The sequence below is a fragment of the Spermophilus citellus genome, assembly GCF_964194105.1.
Source record: "Spermophilus citellus genome assembly, chromosome: 3".
In the NCBI taxonomy this organism is placed as follows: Eukaryota; Metazoa; Chordata; class Mammalia; order Rodentia; family Sciuridae; genus Spermophilus; species Spermophilus citellus.
Genome location: NC_138184.1, coordinates 132,210,315 through 132,232,477, shown reverse-complemented (window position 1 = coordinate 132,232,477; position 22,163 = coordinate 132,210,315). Strand labels below are relative to the sequence as shown.

Sequence of the window (22,163 nt, the reverse complement as noted above, 5' to 3'; positions counted from 1 at the left end):
TGTTAAGACTGACTATCTAGTGGGAGGCATTCTGTAGCCTTGTCAAACCTGGCAACCTTCCCCTAAAACACTCAATTTCAATATCCTGCATATAAGAGAAGTGTAGCTGAAACATAGGAACTAGCATCTCTGAAGGAAGAACTACTGGTCAGAAAATAGGAAAGGGCTCTGTACCCAGGATCATTTTATGTAGCACTGGACACTGGGATAGTCCCATGGATAAAAGTATCTTTTTGGTATATTGGTGTTAATTCTTTAGCATCAGACACCACTCAGAAAACTGGTGCATGGCATTGTAGCTTATAAAATTGGGCTATCTCCATTTCAGTGTAATGGTTCTTCATTAGCAGTATCAGAGCTTAGTCTCTTCATGTTTTAATTGAGGTCCCTGGGGCAAGTGTTCTAATGTATTCACTTCTGGTTTCTTAGTTTTATAAAAATGATAATATCCATAGATTGGCTAATTGGTTATTATGCTAATAACACAGATGTACTCCTCTAGGAATATGATTTGGTAGTTTGAAAGTTCTTAAAAGGAAAAGTTTAGAAGACATAACATTCCTACATAACTGGTCAATGTAGAATGAAACCTTTGGGTTTAGACAGTGTTTCTTCTTCTGACTTTTATGGAGTACTTGTAAATATTTAATAGCATTGTTATTTGTACTGATACCACTTATATTTCTCAGAAAATCCTACAGGATAAGTACTTAATCATATATGATGAATTTTATCAGAATTACTCATGACTTCAGCTAATTTGCCATACAGAATCTTCTATTGGTCCCTGTTTCTATAGTTCACCTCTGTTGAGCAGTAATTTGCTTTATAAGTAAAGATCAGTTGCCTTTAAATGCAAGGTTATCAGCCACTATCTCCAAATATACTGAAGTTGTTTTAGTTTTAGGCAGGTTTGTAAACCTAGTGCCTCCATTGTGTGGTGTGTTGTAGAGCATAGGCAATTAATTACTACTATTAAAGTGAATTAGAGTGGCTTATTAAAATTAAGGCAGATTCAAGATTTTTCCCTCTAAGAAAATCACTCTCACTTGCACTCCAAAATGCTTCCTTGATGGAAGAGAGTAGGTGAAGTTGTGGCTGGATCACTCCCACGTGAGTGTCTCCACAGGCAGGGGTCAGCCATGGGTGTGTATTGATGAATTCTGGTTAATCTTGGCACTTGCTTTATGTCTGATTTTGAAAAATCTCAGGACCACAGTGGTGAAAGCTGGATTCAACTGCTTCCAGAAAATTTCTAAGTTTTCTGCTTACATGAAGAGAGGACATGTTACCTTAGAATGATATGAATATGTTCTTTCTGCCATTGGGGAGTTGTTCAGTCCTAGCATGCAAAGGTGCTATTGAGGTCAGTAAGGGAGGAGGGGAGAAGACGTGTACTAGACAAAGGATGTAGGAGGGATGCAAAGCCTGTGATGTAAGGGAACCTGGGGAAGTGTGATGGAGATGAAAAGGTCATGACTGGGTGAAGGCGAGGGAGTGACGGATCACTGCAGAGATGATACAGGCAAGACATGTGTTGGAGTGGACGGCATTAGAAAAAGAGAAGACATTTAAGAGTCCTTGCAGTACCTCTCATGATTCCACCTGGCCCTACTGAATTCACAGTCAAGCAGACAAAACTGACTGGATGTTGTATTTAAAGAAGAGAACAAGATATCAAGATTGAATTGAGTGAACTGTGGGATGACTTGAAGTTTGGGGGATGAATGTGATTATCCAGCAGATAGTTTTATATGGCTTTAGGTACAAAATGCAGAATTCATACCATTCTGCCAGGTTCTGGCTTTTGTCCCCTAGTATGCTATGCTGTCTTTCTGGCTAAATTGTAGACTATGAGGGAAGGACCATATCTGCCTCACCAACCACTACCTTCCCAGTATACTTCCAAGCAAAATCTCAGTGCTAACTAAATGTTAGCATGAGAGGAAGCATAATCTAGAAAAAAGAACAAGGTTTCCCAAACCAGATGAACTTGAGTTTGAATCCAGTTCTACTACCAGACAAGAATTTGATTATCAGATATGTAACTTGAGCCAGTCACATTGATCACTGTCACTTTCAGTTTCTTAGCCTATAAAATGAAGGTAATTAGGTGTATTCCTAAAAATATATTGTAATAATTAAAGACACCGCATATGGGGACTTCCTTTAGTTTCTAACTCCTAGTAGGTGCTCTATAGTTGCTTTTTATTATGCATGGTAATTATATTAAAGGCATCTTTTTCTGACTCTTGATGGCTTGGAGAGGGACAATCAATGCAATAAGAAAGCTATCAAGCATCAGCACCACTGTATTTGAATACATATGGACAGATACGTAAGTATCCCTAAGATGCTCACTAGAAATTCTTCATTTCAGAAGACTATAAAACAATGCTTGCACCTTCTTAATGAGCCCTTCCTTCAGACTTCTGGTGGTTGCCTTTTCCCATTAAACCCCGAAAGTTGGAAACTCAAACAATGAAACCAAGAGGAAAAAAAGAAGCTAAAACTAACCATGGGAAGTGAAATAAATATTTACACATGGATTCCATAAGCATGATATATGTTTATACCTTTAGTATGTTTTGATTTGTGTATCCTACCACCTCAAGATATAAGCTTCTAGCAGCTGGGAACCTTATCCTGGACATATTTTGTATTGTGCTTTATTGTATCTAATGACTGTCAGAGTTCACCAATAAATATATCAGACTTCGTGTAGATATATGCATGGCTAATTCAACAGGCACTCTTATCTGAAATTTTGTGTTTTTTACTTGGCTGCTCTATCAGTAGACTTGAAGACTCAGCTACAGCTGTCCTGAGAGGCTATCTATAAAAGTGCAGGTGTTCAGCATTAGCAAATAGTTCTTATTATATGGATCAACTTTTGGCAGCTAGTAACGATGTTTCCTGAGATTGAAAAATGATTTTCTACCTTAAACAGTGGTTTCACATTACTGGAATGCTGGATTTAAAAAAAAAAAAACACCCCACAAAATTCCTCTCATCAAGTAGTACTGAAACTGTTTTTGTTAGTTGTATACATTTCATGATTTGTATATTTTATAGTAGAATGTAAGCCTTTCTTTTTAACTGTTGTGGTTAGGTTTAGGTCCTTTGCCAAATGAAGCAGACTATGAAGAATTAGGAAGCATAATGCATCCTGGGGTCTGTTCCTGGTAAGGGGGCCCTGGGCCTGGCTAGAAGCCAAGGAAGGACCTGGGGCTAGAGATGTTTTCAAGGCTTTAAAAATATTAGGGCATTTTGTGTTCTACTGTTGGAGACTTGTTTTGCATCATCAGATATTAGCAAATAGTCTTTTATCCCCATTTGCAAGGAGTTCAAATGCCCTTTGTAATGTAACTCTTCCCATTCTTATCCTGAAAGTCAGAAGTGGGCAGAATTTGAGGATCTTGTTTAAAATGATTTATGGAAAGTTGAGAATTATTCTGTCTGCCGTCCCTCCATTTCCTACAGATGTTCCTATTGATTAAGCCAGTTGATGAGATATTTGATTTGTTTCAGTTAAAAATACAAGTCTGAAAATTGAAAGTATAAGGGCAGAGACATTTTCCTTTTGGAACATTATAGAAAAAATATGATCATTGGCAGTGGGTTAATGAAACTTGCATTTAATATCTGAGCTCTTCACTACTTGCTTGGGAGTTTGCTGAGCCAACAGAGAAGCTTGTTTAGCTAAATAAATAAATGACAAGAGGGTGTGTTGGGTGAGATGGGGTTGTGGGACTATATTGAATCCAACTTAAGGGTTGGTTCTGTTAAATAATTTTCCTTACTTTGGCAACACATCACTGACTTTTTGGAGTCTTTACAGGACAGGTAAGATTTGATTATCGAGGAAAACCAAACAAACCAATGTCAAGATCTGAGCTAAGCTCTGCTTTGGCAGACTTGAGTTACAGCCTATGGCAGGAAAATTCAGAAAAGTCCCACGTGCAAAGGTTTCCCCTTTATCATCTTACCTTCTCTCTCCTTCAGTTCTTCTCAGCAGAGTGCATTTCAGGTTTTTGTTCAACATATGAAAGGCTCAATTTCAAAGGCTCCGGTTTTCACATCCATGTCAATATCACAGATTGAAATGTGACACTGGTACCTGGCTGCATACTTTCTTTAAACCTGAGCCAGTAATACTGCAAAATGTTAGGGGAGGCACTCTTTCATCTCACACTTTAAAGTGAGGTTTGTTGATGTAACCCAATTTCCAGTCTGTGGAGGTCACCCTGTAATGTAGTGCAATGATGATAAGCCCATCAATCCTGTTTGATGTTCAAATTTCCCTTCCCCCGCTTTTTACCTCCACTTTGTTTTGTAAAGTAAGTTTGGTAATAGTGATATTCTGGGTTGCCAATGTGTGATGATATGAATTCCCCTGACACTCACCAAGTGGCTTTTTAAACAATGAATGTGCTTTTGCAGGGATTATACTGTGGATGTAATTATGAAGGGGGTAATAGAAATAAATATGTTATTACATGCCTTTGATAATGTTCTTAGGAAGAGTTAGTGATCAAATGCAGAGATATTAAGCCCGGGTTCCTGGCCCTCCTATGACCTCTGAAGGTAGTGAAAGTTATTCAGTATTCTAAGTGCTCAGCAGTTGGTATGGAGTCCATTGGTGGTCCCAGTGCAATCTCTGTATGGTATGTGTGTGGGGGAATAAATGGAGGGCAAGGGATGGTAATGGACAGGAACCAGTGTTACCAAGAGGAAGGACATGATGTAGTGCCTGGGATGGGTTCCATGGCCCTTGGTAGGATACACATAACACAACAAAAAATTGCACATTTTGTGCTAGTTCCTATCCTAAGTTCAGATGCAAAATCAAGGATGACCAGAGACCAGCCCCATTAACTGGAATACTGGAAGGGTCCAAGTTGTTTGGGAATCAGGCTAGTGAAATAAAGATTGAAATATATAAAATAATTTGGTGTTAGTGATTTACAAAAATATACAATTCAGTGTTTTCATTTCATCTGATTTCATATAACTAAGTTCTGTATTTGGTTGCCAAATTGGTTTTATTCTTTTTGTTTAGAAATATCCCCTAGCCAATCTCTTTTGTGAAAGGAGCCAGGGCAACAGATTCTAATGAGTGACTGCCTGTTGACAAATGGCTGTTGTCTTTGTTGCCGGTTCCTCTGGAAAGGAAGAACAAGCAACAAAAAAACAAAAGACACAAAATTCAAATGATAGTGCTGGAGGTAACCTGGAAGCTTCATACATCCATCAGCTTTCCTCCAATTGAATCATTCTGATTACAATTACTTGTCCTTTTGCAAAAACCTGCACCAACAGCAGTGGCAATGAAGGGTATTCAAAGTTTTTTATAGTGGTACTTTTCAGTGTGAAAAGGCATAGCCTCTTCTAAGACCTCTGGGCATTACTAGATGGGATACATGGTAGTAGAAATGAGACCTGTATTGATATAAGTCCCTACAAAGTGAGTTGAAACTCTGTTGATTTCAAACCCTTGGAAAGGTGAAGTGACCATGATGAGATATACTAGTAGCCTCATCTCCACCATTGACTCAGCTGCATGATTGGGTAGCCACATAACTTCCCTGGTTAACACTTCTCCAGTGCAGCAGGACCATTCAGAGCACTGAAAATGACAGTGTGAGGTTCTAGGTTCCCCTGAATTGCCTTTGGGGGGCTACAGGGGAGAAGAGGGGGTTGTGGTTAAGCCTAGACTTACCACACTTCTGCGCTTTGCTCCTTTCAATCTGAACAACTCTGTCTCCTGTGCTTTACTGAAGAAAGAATTCATAGCTAAAAGAAAATCTTTTGAAAGAAACTGGGTCAAAGGATGTCTAGCCCTTTGCCTAGCTCCTTAAGAAATTAGAATTTGGGTTGGGGATGTGGCTCAAGCGGTAGTGCGCTCGCCTGGCATGCGTGCGGCCCGGGTTCGATCCTCAGCACCACATACCAACAAAGATGTTGTGTCTGCCGAGAACTAAAAAATAAATATTAAAAAAAAAATTCTCTCTCTCTCTCTCTCTCCCCCCCCTCTCTCACTCTCTAAAAAAAAAAAAAAAAAAAAAAGAAATTAGAATTTTTCTTCTTTAAATATCAAAACGTACAATCTGACAGTATATGCCAGTACGATGCAAGGAGAAAAATTTTCTTCCTTTCCAGGGATCCCTACTGAGGCTCATAAAACAGAAACATCTGTCTTCAAAAAAAAAAAGAGGAAATTTCACCCTTCCTGCCAGCCCCCTCTCAAAGGAAAGGGAACCAACCCAACTGATTTCCTGATTGTAGAAAAGAAACTGACTTTCTGAGGTACAGCCCACTCTGGGTATCCTTTCTTTCAGCCCAACTTTACTCCAGGCAGGACAAGATCTTGCTTCCTTGTGGAAATCTTCAGGAGCATGCCATGTCTTAGCCCCAGGAACACCTGTGATCTGGGATGGGTGTGGAAGTTGGAAGCCTGATTGTGATCTCAGGTACCAGCCACATTCTTTGATTCTGACTTACTAATAATCAAGGTTATCTGTTGATCCTGTGTGATTTCTTCATCAAGTTTTCTGAAAGGTCTGAAACTTTCAGAGTGAGGAAAGATGGAAGAAGTATCCTCAGTGAAAGTCCAGACAACTAAATCCTTATTCCTTGGAAGTTCATTCTTGATTGCACCTACATAGAAAACACCCCTTCTCCTGAGTTTGACCTAATTTGGTGACTTCCATGTCCAAACCAAGAACCTGTCCTTTCCTTTGTGTGGCCAGTTCTCCTAACCACTTCTTTCATTCTGGGCTGTGCCCACAGCCTGTATAGGGTTGCTCACTGGGTTGGTTGGCCTCTTAGTACTGATCATGCTCTGCTGATACCTCTGCCTTTCCCCATTTTGCCTCTCCTTTCAGTTTCATTCACAACACTGTGAACTGCATAGATGGATCTGTTTTTTTTTTTTTTTTTTTTACAAGAAAGTTAAAAAAAAAAAACCAACAACTTCCTATAGCTCTATTTGTTGATTCCAAAAAACCATGAGGGAGTTCAGCCCAGGTTAACAAGAGCAGCTGGCTGGACCACGAGCATTCTGTGCTGAGACGTGCTAAACCCTTTATTGTCAGGATACCTTCCTTCCTCTGTTCCTTTGTGATCAGAGATGTTGCCAGTTGCATGCTGTGGGGAACCATGCTGTCTGGCAGGAAGTGTGGCAGCTTCTGGAATTCCCTGCACAGAAGGAAGCTCCTGTCCTTCCTTTGTCTCTTAAGCTCTCTATTGGGAAGACCCTGTATGTCACTTGCCCTCCTCAGACTGACTCACAGAGTCCATCCGAGTCCCTTTATGGGGCCGGCCTCATCTTTGTACCTGGGGCCATAGAGAAGACAGATCTTCAGCCTTCCTTCAGCTACACGGAGCCTGGGTTTCTGCCTCAGCTGCTCATCAGGTCTTATGGTATGCTCTTGCTTGTTCCCTCTCCTCTCCCACACCAGTTTTCCTTGGCATGTGAAATTTGCTTCAGCTGACTCTATCAGAAGAGGCAGGTCTTCCTATTCATTGGAGCAGATGTGCGTCAAATTGCTGGTGGTATTATTCTGTACTGTCCTATAGTGTGTCCTTTTTATCTGATACTAGCATCTACCTTAGGGTGGAGAGACACTGAAGTGCTGGGAGCTCCCACTCGGGCCACATCTCCACTCTGCCTCACTCCTATTGACTGTTCTGCCTAAAATGCCCTCTCCAAACTTGGATTTGGACAAGGGAGCCAGGGAAGCATCCATCTAGAGAGCGAGTGAGAGGATAGTCTTGGAAGTCCCTGAATGCCTGGTGCTGTGGGCTAGGGTTCTCTTGTTACTTCCAGGTTTCTGTGTGGTGTGGGAGGTCACACGTGCAAAGGCCAGGGACTCAGAGGACATGAAAGGACAGTTTTTCAGGCTTGTGTTGCTTGTGTACCCCTCAAGTCTCACACCACTTGAGAAATACCTTTTCAGTTGCACACAAAGAGGGCTATCTATACCCGATATTTTCCACCCCACCTCCCTGAATGATTGTGGGTTTACCCTCTGCAGAGAGGCACTGTGTTTCTATGAATACTCATTAACTTCCAATACCTGGTGGAGTGTAGGCAAATAGTTCAGTAGAAGATAGATTCCGATCAGAAAAGGTAGATCTTGGGTATAGAAGTTTGGTAGGGAAGCTCTAGGCCCTCTCAGCTTAGATGTCAGCCAGGCGAGAATCTTGGGATTTAAGGGCAGATCCCTCAGTCCACTGCAGAGGCTCTAGGGAAGGTCAAAATTCTAGGGCAGTGGCAAGTCTCACAAGGTCTGAGTGGTCCTGGCTCTGACATCTTCTAGATATAGATTTCCAACTGCCTCCTTCTTCTCCCCTGAAATAATAGATGTCCTGATATTTGAACTAACACATTTTAAAAACTGAACTCTAGCTTCCATTTTCAACTCTACCACTATGAGAACCCCCAACAAGATTTGTTCCAAGTCTGTTCTCATCTCAATTAAAGGCCCATTGTTCAGTCATTTCCCCAAGCAAAAATCTTGCAATGATCCCCATATAGTAGCAAATTCTGTCATTTCTCTCTCAATGTAAAACTCAAATGCATTCAATTATCTGATACCACAATAGGTTCAGGGCCTGTTGCACTTCACCAGGGACTCTTCATACCCTTCTTATCAGTTTCCCCATTTTGGCTTTTTTATGTTTTTCTATTTATTACCAGAAGCAAACAATCTCATAAAAATACTGTCTGAATAACTGTTGTTCCTTTGCTTAAAACCTATCAATGGCTTCTCAATGCAGCTAAAACAAAATCAAAATGTACTTCTTCTAGCGTCCAGTGAGATCAAGCCCTGCAGGGTCTGGCTTCTGCTTAGCCAATTCCTATCTTTCTTCCTACCCTGCACCACTCACTGGATTTTTTTTTTAATTTTGTTTGCATTTTTCTAATGTTTTCACATTAAGACCTTCACACATATATTAACCCCACCTGGGCCACTTCTTTCCTGCTTCTTTGAATGGCCCATTCCACTTATTCTTGTTTTTTTCATCTCCCCAAAGAGGTTTTCGTTTATTACCCAACCACCCCTTCCCATTTTTCTCCATCTTTCATCCTTCCCTATGGTATTTTTCACAATGCAGAATTCAATATCATTTAGTACTTTATTCACTAAGTTCCAGGTTGGAGGGCATGATATAAGTACACATTCTTGTATCAAAGAATATTGACTGCATGAAGGAATCATTTAACCTGGTGTGTGGTTAAGGACAAGCATAATGGTGCTGCTAGCTCAGAAATCAGGCACACCTAGTAGCTGGTTTTTCTTTTTTTGGTTTTGTTTTTCATTTTTCAGCCTCTTTTAATATTTTTTAATCTGTTATTTTTAGTTATACATGACAGTGGAATGTATTTTGACATACATAACATGGAGCATAATTTCCCATTTTTGTGGTTGTACATGATGTGGAGTTACACTGATCATGTATTCATATATGAACATGGGAAAGTTATATCCAATTAATTCTACTGACTTTCCCATTCCCATCCTGTTCAATTCCCCCACTCCACCCTGTCCAGTCTAGTGAACCTCCCCTTTCCCCCACCTCCCACCTATTTTGAGTCAGCATCCGCATGTCAGAGAGAACATTCAGCCTTTGTTTTTTGGGGATTGCCTTATTCCATTTAGCATGATAGTCCCCAGTTCCACCATTACCAGCAAATGCCATTCTTCTTTATGGCTGAGTAATATTCCATTGTGTATATATAACACATTTTCTTTATCTTTTCATCTGTTGGAGGGCATCTAGGTTGGTTCCATAGTTTGGCTGTTGTGAATTGAACTGCTATAAACATTGTTGTGGCTATGTCACTATAGTATGCTGATTTTAAGTCTTTGGTATATATGCTGAGGAGTGGGATAGCTGGGTCAAATGGTGGTTGCATTCCAAATTTTCTGAGGAGTCTCCTTACTGCTTTCCAGAGTTGTTGCACCAATTTGTAGTCTTACCAGAAATGTATGAGTGGGCAAACCTAGTAGCTGAGTTAGTGCAGTAGACAAATCCCAGACCACACATCTTGGGGACAGTGCCCTGAACATGCTGGGATTGAGCAGAACTAGACTAGGTATACCTGAGGGTCACAGACTTCTAGCACCTGTATCTTGAAAGGTCACAGCAGGAACAGATAAGAACAATCAGACCCTTCATCTCTGTCTGTGTAACTGGGGTCCAGATGGGTAACTGAAGGTTTATGATATTAAATCATTGTGAGATCAAGATACTTGAAAGATATCAGAGAATGTCTGGAAGTATATAAAAAATACCTACTGATTTTGGAGGGAAGGGACAGGTATAACTAACCAACCTCCACCTCAGGAAACTAATGATATTGTAAGTCTGTTCTTGAACAATCTGAGAAACTTTTTCCTTAAAATACTTAGGACTTCCAGGCTTGGTGGCACACACCTGTAATCCCATCAACATGGGACACTGAGGCAGAAGAATTGCAAGTTCAAAGCCAGCCTCAGTAACTTAGCAAGGCCCTAAGCAATTAAGCAAGACCCTCTCTCAAAACAAAAACTTAAAAATAAATTTAAAAGGGCTGGGAGTATACCTCATTGGTAAAGAGCCTCTAGGTTTGAGTCTACAACAACAAGAAAGTAAGACAACTTAATTGATTTTCATTTCTTACTATCGTTAGTATAATTGCTAAAACTTCTTTGAATTACTTGATATTTTTATATGCTTCACTGAATTACCTTTTTTGGGGTTTTTAATTGCTTATATTTTTTCTAGTGTTTTGAAATAGGTGTTTTTATTACTTTTACATTTTTCCAAATCATTTTTGACCTATATTTTTACACTTGTCAGAATTAATATTGAAATAGCAATATTTGAGTCACCTCCGATTAAGAAAGATATGTCAAGATTATTGTACTGTCGTGTATAACTAATTAAAACAAATTAAAAAAAAAGAAAAAAGAAAGAAAAAAAAGGAGTTGAACAAAGGGGGCACAAGAGCTTTTCCCTCTTTTCAACTTTTAGTTCTTAAAATACAGTGATAATAGCTCACATTTACTAAGTAGGTACTGTGATAGTCCTTGCGCATCATATCTCTGCTTTTACAGATGAAGAGACTAAAGCACTGAAAGATTATGTAACTAGACTTAAGTAACTAAGAAACTTTAGCAGAGCTACCACTCAAATTCTGATAGAATCATTGAGCTATGGCCTTTGTCACTGTAATAGCAGACCTTCCACATAAATTCTGGGGTTTTCAGATCTCATCTATATTAGATTATGATATTTTACATTGATTACATCTTCTGGTTATTTGGGGGTATATTTCCTTTTAGTATTAAAGATAGATTGATGCTGGATTAATTGATTGATTAGCTGATTTCTAAGCTGGTGTGGTCCATATCAGAGACTTATTACACATATGAGGTTCTTGCTCAAATTAGAGGTGTCTCTCATCTCAAGGTCAAGACTGATTTTCAGTTATTTAAGAAGACACCATAGTAGTTTAGTACACCATGAGACACAGAGATCTGTTAAAGAATCACTTACTATCCTCATACTCTAAAGAATAGTACACTGAATACACTAAGGTGTATTCAGAATTAACGAGTTATATATTGGTTACTTATTGTAAAACAAAGTATCCCAAAATGTAGTAACTTCAAACAAACCATTATTATCTCAGGGGTGTGTGTGTGTGTGTGTGTGTGTGTGTGTGTGTGTGTGTGTGTGTATGTAATATGAATATGGCTTCAGTGGATGCCTCTGGCTCAAGGTCTCTCAGAAGACTGCAGTAGACATGCTAGCTTGGGCTGCAGTCACACCTGAATGCTGTTTGGTGGAGAAGGTGTCAGAAGGACTTGTTTCTGAGAGCAGGAGCCAGAAAGATGATAGGCATATGGGGCAGGGACCTTGATTACAACAATTCTGTGTACAGAGTATCTGATGAGCCAGACAGCACATGATAAAGCATGATTAGCACATGAACAGTGTATTATCATCATTCTGCTTAGAGAGGGGGCACATGATCACCCAGTGTCTCACTCTGATTGGATGTAGAAACTCCCCTCTCTAAAAGTTATTAGCCAATAGCTTTAAAGGTTACCTCCAATAATACCTACACAGCAGCACTACCACTTGGGACCCCTCCCTATGGGAGTTCCACTTCCTTTCCGTTTCAAGAATTCATTCTGTTACTTCGCTGTCACCCTCCATTGTCTGTGGGTCTCATTCTTCAGATTCACAAGGCAAAGAACTTTAAACTTGCTGCATCTCATTTCTCACAAGATGTTGGACTGGGGGCCTCTGTTCCTCACAGGCTCCTGGATATAGGCTTCCCTAAATCGATTGCCTGGTGGATCTCTCTGTGGTGCAGGATATATCATTGAAGTGGGAATACTCAGGGTGAGGGAGAGAACAGGCTGCCAGAATAGTTTAAAAAAAAACAAAAACAGAAGCCAGTCTATTTGTAACTTAATATTGGACATGACGTTCTTTTACCTTTGCCACATTCTGCTCATTAGAGGGGGATAACTAAATTCAATCCACATTCAAGGAGGGGGATTATACATGAGTGCACTCCAAAAGATGGGGATCGCTGGAGGCTATTAAGAGGCTTCCTACCACATGTTGGCTTTAGCTCTCTTTTCCTGAGATGACACTTAATAACCATACTTCTGAGCAGGTCTGAATCACCTAAGGCTATTTGGGGAAGTTGACATTGAAGGTTTCACCTGCCACTGTATATGTGCTTTAGGAAGGAGTGTTTTAGTTCCTCTCATAATTTCTTAGGCAGAAATGATTGAAAGTGATCACTTGGACATATTTTAACCACATTTCAATATAAATTAGATGTTCTTCCATTGTCAGTTGTTATTTAATATTGCAAAAGATATTGCCAGGAGTGATCAAAAATTGTTTCATTTATGGAGCCTTTTCACTTACTCTCATACCTTAAAAAATGTCTCAGGATGTGCTGGGAATGCATTTTTTTTCATGGATTTTCTGCCATCCCTTTCTTGAGAACAGTAAGCTATAGACCATTGAATCTGAGTACATTGAACTTTCTTCATCTCCACAAAAATCTTTCTTCTTGTACCTTTAATTATTGTTAATTTTTTTTTCATTTCATTTTTCAGAATGAGAGAATCCTCAACTTCTAATAACTGTTTGGCCTTGACTTAGCTTTCTGAATTTTATCACCAATAGATGTTTTTTCCTTCATAGTTTTTTTCTTTATATTCTAAGAAAACTTCTGTGTTCATCACTTATTTGTTTTTGGGTCATTGATTCTGCCCTACCCTCAATGCAAATTTTAAACTTTAATAGTGCAGTTTTAGTGCCCTTGAAATTCTTTAATTTATCATCATCCTTTTTATTTCCGCCTTTTATCTCTTTGCCTCACCCTGTTCTTACCTTAAGGTTTTTTGTTCCTATTTATAGATGCCTCTTCTTCTTGTCCTTCATTGAAGAAATCAACTGTTTTCTTGAAATTTCTACTCAGTCTTGAAATACACAATGTTGTAAAGTATTTTATTCTTCCCTGTCTTCTGTATGCTATTTCTATGCCTTTTCTGCAAATTATTTTCTCCATGTTGGCTTTCCTTTTCTCATCTTCAAACAAGTGTCTAGAGTCAGTATTTTTCAAAACACAAGGAAACTAGACTGTACATCCTTTAAACATCCTGAGATTGAATTACAATCTTAGTTTGGCTCCCATTTCCTAACAGGCAATATGTTATATTGTACTTTTATTCTGTTGACAGAATAACTTGCTCCTACCCTGACTTCTTGTTTTTCTGGTTTGATGAATTGATTAAACACAAAAATAAATACATTCCTGATACCAGGGCTATATCTACACCCATCTTATAAGATGTACTATTTCACCTCTAGATTCCACCGCCTCTTGAGTAATTACTACTCAAGGCTTTCTTGGTTTTGGTCTGTTGCCATGAATAGAAGAATAGAGAGATGTGAGAGGGCTGGTCCAACTCCAATTATCTTATAATTATTGCCCATTTTCCTAAATTTGGACATCATCTGTTGATATTGGCTTTATGTGTATTTTACTTTCTCTGTGTCTTCATGGATATTTTAACAAGAAGTTGGGAGTGTTGCATTGGTAGCTTCTGCCAGATGTTCTTTTGAAAGAAAAAAATTGTGTTAATAATACTTGCTCTCTCCAATCTGTTTGATAATGGCTGCCTCAATATCTTCATAACAGGCGTAGATTGGGTAACCCTGTCTTATACCTTTTCAATGCCTTTCCCATAGAAGCCCCTTATTGTGGAAAATTTGATCTTCAAAATCTCATGTCTGAGCCGGGTAGAATAGCGCACACCTGTAATTCCAGTGGCTCAGTAGGCTGAGGCAGGAGGATTGAGAGTTCAAAGCCAGCCTCAGAAAAAGAAAGTTGCTTAGTAATTCAGTGAGACCCTGTCTCTACATAAAATACCAAATAGAACTAGGGATGTGGCTCAGTGGTTGAGTGCCTCTGAGTTCAATTCCCAGGATGCAAAGGAAAAAAAAAAATCTCATGTCTGCCTAAACCTCCAGGCTCACCCCCACAGTGTTCCAAACCTCTGTGCTTTGCCTGGTGGCATTCTCCCTACCTTATTTGCCCTGGCCTCCCACTTTATGCTGAAATACCTGTTCCACTTTCAAGACTCAGCTCCAGGTTCTTCTCCTCCATGAAAAGAGACTTGATAATTCCACCTCTGTGCCTCTGTTGGACACCAAGCATGGGATGTTCTTAATGCTGCTATTTCCATAGTTTTCTTGATCATGGATGGGCAAAGGAGGTTTCTAATTTATTTCTGTACCCCTAAAGTCTGGTATAGTGCCTGACACATAGTAACTGCATTTAAAAATGGCTATTGATTAAAAAACAAAACTTTCTCCTAATAAAATTAAAAGCTAGTTTCTCTCTTTAGTTCCTCTTTTCTCTTGATGATTTGAGCCAATTCCTGAGCTGCTTATTTTTTTCCCCAAATAAAAACCCCTGATCTTTTAAATTTTATAAACTACACTGTGACTTTATCATCCATTATCTCCACTCTATGACAATTTGGGTACATTCACCTTTCCAATGGGAACAATGGCTTAGGATGGTAGCTTGCTCTTGAACAATCATTCCCTGGGTATATTTAAAGAGTTGAATTCAATGGTCCCATCTCATTTTCCCTCCTTGTCCTCTCCCCCTCCATCCACTTCCAGGATTGTTTATGGTTGCTTGGGAGTTGCCTGTCATCTGCATGGAGACCTGATTCTGGCCAGGTAGGTGTGGATCGCTGAGAAAACCATTTATCCTTTTTGGTGTCTTGCAGTTAGCCCCTAATAATGAGTTTGACAGGTTCCCTGGGTTGTTTCACATGAAATTTGTCTATTAAGTAGCAGAAAATTAGTGTTGTTTTTACTTTCCTGGTTGCTAAAATTAGTTTCTGTGGAAATGATTTCCTTGTTGCTAACAGTATTGTGGACTCCTGTGTGACACAGTAGCAAGTACATATCAGCTGTTAAAAAACAAAGATCTTGCTTTCTTACTGGAGACATATGGTTAAAACCACAACAAAAACAACAAAAAAAGGGATACCAGAAAGATATTTTGCATACACAAAAGTCAAGAGAATTAATTTTAAGGACTTTATCACTTACTTTTTCATGAGGTATCAATATCTCACAAGCACTGGATCACATTGATCCAATGTTTAAAAATTTGATGTTTAATTAAAATGCTAGTTACTTTAACAACAGGTCTATGGATAGTGCACATTAGGGAGCGAGAAATGGTCTTTTGCTGTTGTCATTTGTAAGAATGAAAAGTGTACGAAGAACTCAAGCAGAAAAAAAAAAATTCGTTTCTAATTGCAGTACAGCCCACAAGCTTGCACATCCTATAATGAGAAAGCTCCCTGTTAGCTGCCAAAATCTGCCATCCAATCTGTCTAGTAGTTGATTTCGTTATTACATTTTGATGTGCCCTTGACAAGCTTTAACACACAAAAACTCAACACCTCCTCCTAAGCCCCTGTGGTACCAGACAGATCATGGAGGGATGAGAAAGGCCTGTGCTTGGCATTTTATTATTCACATAGCTGGAATGTTTATAAACAGATCAGAGTGTAAGGAGAGCAAATGCTCAACCACACCAAGCGGTTCCCCTGTCTTGCATGTTATTTAAATATCGATTCTATCTCATCCTGCCCTATGTGCTACAAGCACACAAAGACCGAAAACTAAGTGCCTGAAAACCGTCCCTAGAGAGTTTCAAAAAGTGGACAAACAACTCTCTTTTCTTTTAGTAATTGTATTGTTCTACCTTTTTGGATCTGAGCATCTCTTGTTTTTGAAATCCTCTTTAGATGTCACTCTGATCTCCTTGGTTAGCACTGGTCCGCTTTGTCCTCTCATCCTTGCAGATTCACTCCTACACCTGGGCTAAAATGTAGAAAATATATAATTAAGTTAAAGGACATTCACTATCACTATAAGATCTATATGAAATACATTATAAACATTAAAAAAACCTCAGAGAAAAACAATTACAACAACCAGTGCCACGGTGCCTTTGCAAATATATCTTCTCCCCTCTCTTTTCTATTCACTGGTGTTAATGTGACAGAAATGTTTTGGTTGGATTTCATATGAAAGGTCATAACCTGCTTCTTGTGAGTAAAATGTTGCTTTCAGCGTCATTCTTAGCTGGACACAAAACTTTTTCATTGCAAAACAGAATTCTCTTCTATACTCTGGGCAGAATATTAGCTTGCATACTTGTCCACCACTGACCTCAGATGTTGGAAAGGCATCTGTTACAAAGGTGATGACACATTTCAGTACAGGATATCCTGCAACCCCGGGACCTGTGATTGTCCAGATTGTGAAGGAAGAAGATGATCAAAATATGCTGCTACTATTTTTGGTGAGGGTGGGGGAAGGACAGTAAATCATAAGGGTTCAGCTTGCTACATTCATAAAAATATGTCAGGAGTTACATTTCATGAACTGCATTTAACTCCTAACTGACTTTTTTGAGATATGCATTGGAGAATACTTTCAAACCCATGTATATGCTTAATTTCTTGTATTCTCCTGTCTATACTACTGATGTTTTAAATTGTAGCTACAAACAGCTTCCTGTCTCCTTATATTTGCCAAAAAATATATTACTTTTGGAAAAGTAAATTTTCCCAAATAATAGGGGGGGAAAAGAACAGGAGGGACAAGAGAGTTAACATTTGTTAAATAACTTATGTAGCAGATTGTTTCATAATTGTTTGGTATTTTACCTATGTTATACAATTTAATGTAATAATCAAAACACAGATCTCTTTAACCTAAGAATCATTCCCATTTCCTAGATAAGGAAAAGATAAAGAAAGATTAAGTAATGTTCCCAAAGTCACACAGCTAGTAAATTAAATCTAGGTCAGTCTTATGCCAGAAGTATGCTTATTCTCAAAGCATCTTTTTATTTGTCTATAAATTTCTAATTCTAACTTGTTATATATGACAGCAGAATGCATTATAATTCATATTATACATATAGAGCACAATTTTCCATATCTCTGGTTGTATACAAAGTAGAGTCACACCATTTGTGTCTTCCACATGTACTTAGGGTAATGATTTCCATCTCATTCCACTGTCTTTCCTATTCCCATGCCCCCTCCCTTCCCCTCCCACCCCTTTGCCCTATCTAGAATTCATTTATTCCTCCCATGCCCCGGTCCCAATCCCATTATGAATCAGCCTTCTTAATATCAGAGAAAACATTTGGCATTTCTAGATTTGAGCCTAACACACAGAAACTCAGGCAGAATGTACACCTCAAAGGGACATTCCAGAGTTTGCCTTTGTCAGTCAACAGCAGAAAGAAACTGCTCATGGATACAGTATTAATGGTCCTGGTTAGAAATAGGAAGCAAATATGTTCACTAGTTAGAGGTAGCCCATTTGCATTTGAGATTAGCTGGCATTCCTAGGTTAGTCTTTCTTGTTTTAAAAATGTAATTAAACCAACTGTCCCAAGAAAACTCTTCCTTCTGTTTCACATGTAACAAATTCCAGATGTGAAACTGCTTCCCTGCAGTAATTGGTTGGTGTTTTACTCTGACTGCCTTGACCTTTCTTAAAACCTACTCCTCTCTCAAACTCATTTAGATGCTAGTTTCCAGACTGAAGTCAAATTTAGACCCTAAAATGAGGAATGTCTGCAAACTGAAAATTTCAATTTAATTTACACTGTTCTCGAAACATTAGAATTTGAAGGGAAGGAAAGAATGATGTCCTCCCAAGGACCAAAGATCAACCCTACTCTTTGGTGTGTTCCTGTGGATTAGCCCCTCTTCCAGGCGAGACCCTCAACTGGGGCTTTCTTGGCTTGGAGTCATTTTGCTGCAGTTAACATTTAGTTCACACATCATTAGGTGAAGCCCCAGTTACAGAGACACACTGCTCTTGTCATAGCACAAGTATGCTTCATGCACCTGCAGTTTGAAGCTCTTGTTGAGGGAATAGACTGCAATGAATGAAAAGATTGAAACTATTACTTTTTTTTTTATACTCCACCTGCTGTGGTATATTTTTGTTGGACAGAATAAGTAGAGGTGTGTTTATAGCTTCAGGGAAAGAATACATTAGGGGTTACATGGTTTTAAAGCTCTTTTTTTTTCTTTAAAGCTATAAATCAAATTTCCATGAAAGCAGTTATATGTACATAACTGTTAAAGATTTTGTGAATCTATATATGTACATATTATATTTTTTATTTCCCTTTGGCAAGTAAGGAAAGAGTAATTTCCTTTGCTGTTATCAACCCCAAAATAATTTGTCCATGCTAACAGCATGTCAGTACCATGTCTGGGCTGCATTTGACATTAACAATAAAGTTAGAACAAAAGTAGCCTACCATATTTGTAAACTCACAGACTCCCAGTTATCACATTCTGCTTGAAATATCTTTCAGGAACATGTATCAAGTACTGGGCCCTATTACTTTTGATTAGGAATGTCACAAAGCAATTTTTTAAAAAATTTTTAGTTGCAGGTGGACACAATTCCTTTATTTTACTTATTTATTTTTATGTGGTGCTGAGGATCGAACCCAAGATCTCACATGTGCGAGGTGAGCGCTCTACCACTGAGCCACAATCCCAGCCCACAATGCAAATTTTTAAATTCCCATTTTTTGAATGGAGACCCAAGGTCAATGAAGATAAATGACTAGCTAAAGCACTTGTAACTTTTCAGTGGTAGAGTTGAGATAAGAACCTTGATCTACTAACACTAAATACAGCAATCTATTATATAACATCAATACTAATAAAACCCCTAAAACCTCAAATGATAGTCAAATACATTGCTGCTTCGGGGCTTCAGTTAAACCAGTCATTTCTATGACTTGTAGGTAGTCTGTGTACATGGCATTTCTGTTACTAACCTCTTAATAAGTCGGCATGGAGATTTGAAGAATGACCTCTATATTGCGGAGTCTTAACTCATTGAGATAGAAACATGAAATGGTCTTATTTTTTTTTTCATTTACAGTTTCCAATTCTGTGAAATTGAACCCTCTTCCCTTTCCCATTATATTGGATGACTTATAGATTTCCAAGTATTTTAATATCACATCTATTATTAGTCTAATCCCATCCTCAATTTAAAGCCTTTATTTATTTCATCATAGCCTAGAATTTTTCTCTAGAGTAGGTGGGTAGTTATACCCTGATTTACTTTTCCCCCATTCTCCCATAGACTTAGGTCCTTATCTATTGGGGTCAGGGAGGAAGAAGAGCTGAGGCAGGAATTTTCTTCTGTTACTCTGGTTGCATGCCAGTGTGGGAAGAGGCTTCAGGTAACTCTAATTTAGAATAGTAATGTCTGATGTTAGGGATTCCCTTTAGGTTAATGTGTTTTAATAAAATGAAGAATTTTCTTAAGGTAGGTTTAAAATTATTTTAGCCTGCATTTTTGTAAATACTCTCATATAGTCTGTTTACTCTCCCTTTGTTACTTTCAGCCATGATATTTCATACCCCTCACTGAATAAGGTAGCTCAGTGCTTGTCCTGGAAGCTTCTTGTATCACCCTATGTCTTTCACTGGGCATTTAACCTCCATACTTCATTACATTAGAAAGTTACAACACGTTTCACCTATGCCTTTTAAGGGCCCTGGGAAAGGGGTGTTATGGAGTTTGGCTCATTTTATTCCTAGACATGCTACTGTATTTATCTCTACAAGACTTTTTGATAAGGGCTGCTCCAGTGAGGCTCTCACTTCTGGAAGTTTCTAGTTCAGGAGTACACTTGGCTCTATTTATAAATACACCCAAACTTCAGAGAACAAATAAGGCAGGTTTTCTCTGATTTTATAATATAATAGAAGAAATCATCCCTAAATATGGGGTTTAGCCCAACAATTGTTTTTTTATCTCATGATTTCTCTGGGCCAGGAATTTTGGAGAATTTTTTATCTCAGGATTTCTTATGATGTTCCAATTAGATGTCTTCTGGGGTTTAGTCATTTGAAGACTTTACTGGGGTTGCGGGATCTACTTCTCAGGTAGCTCACTGACGTTGCTGACACAGCTATAGACTATAGACAGAAGGAACTGAGGCCTCTGAATAGGCCTGCTTGAGTGTCACCCTGACATGCTGTTGGCTTTCTCCCAGGAAGAATGGTACAAGAGACCAAGTCAAAAGCTATGCACCTTTTATGACCTCAACTCAGAAGACATATATTGTGGCTTATGTACTACTCTGTTAGTCATACAGAACTGACCTAATTCAATGTAAATGTTAATATCAAAGATATTAACACCAGGAAGTGAATTTTGGGGTGCCATATTGGAGGCTAGTTACCACGGTGGGCCCTCCCTAAAAGGGAGGAAAAGAAAGTAGCAGAATCAAGAAGCCAGTCTACCCTTCTTGTATACAATCATAGTTTCTACCAGTGAGAGCTTCTAAATCACTTGGCTTTGGGAAAGGGACACCCTCACTTTCTCTTTAGACATAGCTGTGCTTCTCAAGGAGCAGACAGCTCACTTCTCTTCCGGTTGGTCTTCTCCTTATATAAACTAGGGAGGTAGTACTGGGTACTGGTTGGTGGGTGGGGCCACTACATTTTAGTAGTTCTTTCTATTTTTTATGAAGTCTATCTCCAGTGACAAGATACATACTATAGGTAATATTATTTGAACATTAGCTGCTGTAAGAAATCAACCCCCAGATTTTAGTGGTTTGTTCTATATGTTTACTTTTTTCTTTCATAGAGCCTCCTAACTAGGAGAATTATTCTGTATAGTCATTTGGGTTGAGAGAGGCTTTCCTAATTTGATGTGAGACCCACACCCCTGACCTTGGCATCCAGCTAATGCAAAGAGTAAGAAAGCAGAATAAGTTTCACGTACGAGGCCTAAAGTGGCATTCCTCACTCCTGTTCCCATTTTGTTGGTTAGAAATTAGTCACATGCCTCTGTCTAATTTCATGAGATGGGGCAGTGACTGGGAAATATGGCCCATGACTAGGCAGTTGTTCATCATTCTGCATAAGAAAGGGGAGTATGAACTTTCTGTGGAGAGCTGGCTATCTCTCTGGATGGCGTTAACAAGGGTAATATGATATACACAAGAAGCATGACTCTGGATAGTGCTCTGGGAGTCAGCCCCTTTCTCAGAGATAGGACCACCTCCTCCAGTCTTTAAATGCAGCAACACTCCCTGAGTTTGCTGTCACTGAGTGCACAAACTGAAGAGCAGTCTGACCATTTACTTTCAGAGATCCCCAACTTCCACAACTACTTCTGGTTTGTAATCCACTTGATCATAGCCCATGCTCTATCTTCCAATCCCTCACTCTATAGACTTCCCAACAAGATCTCCCATCACTTAACTTCCTTTCAGGCTCAGTGTTTTCTAGGAAAGTTCGCTTTTATTTTATTGCACTAAGTACAACCTGTCTCTCCCTTGACAATGATACCTCTCCTACAGCCCTGTCAAATGATAGCTGTGGTTGCTTTCTACCCTATGTATCTCAGGGCTGGAAGGCCAGTCAGATAGGCATCAGTTTTTTTCTATTTTCTGTTTTCATATTGTCTTTCCTTCTTCTGTCTTTTATGTGTATCAGATCAGACTTTACTACACTTAGCTGTCCCTGTTA

The 22,163-nt window shown here is 39.0% G+C and overlaps 1 protein-coding gene across 6 annotated transcripts in view; it reads left to right on the top strand.

Annotated features, from left to right (window-relative positions):
• SUGCT (succinyl-CoA:glutarate-CoA transferase) overlaps window positions 1-22,163 on the top strand; it is a 728,181-nt gene that overhangs the window by 530,790 nt on the left and 175,228 nt on the right. For 4 of the 6 annotated variants that reach the window (XM_081286416.1, XM_081286411.1, XM_081286413.1 and 1 more), the window contains one exon: window positions 15,220-15,279. The exons of the other annotated variants lie outside the window; for them this stretch is intronic. In XM_081286416.1, the coding sequence (XP_081142542.1) occupies window positions 15,220-15,279 (60 nt within the window). The remainder of the gene's footprint in view (window positions 1-15,219; window positions 15,280-22,163) is intronic. 6 annotated transcript variants of the gene reach the window in all.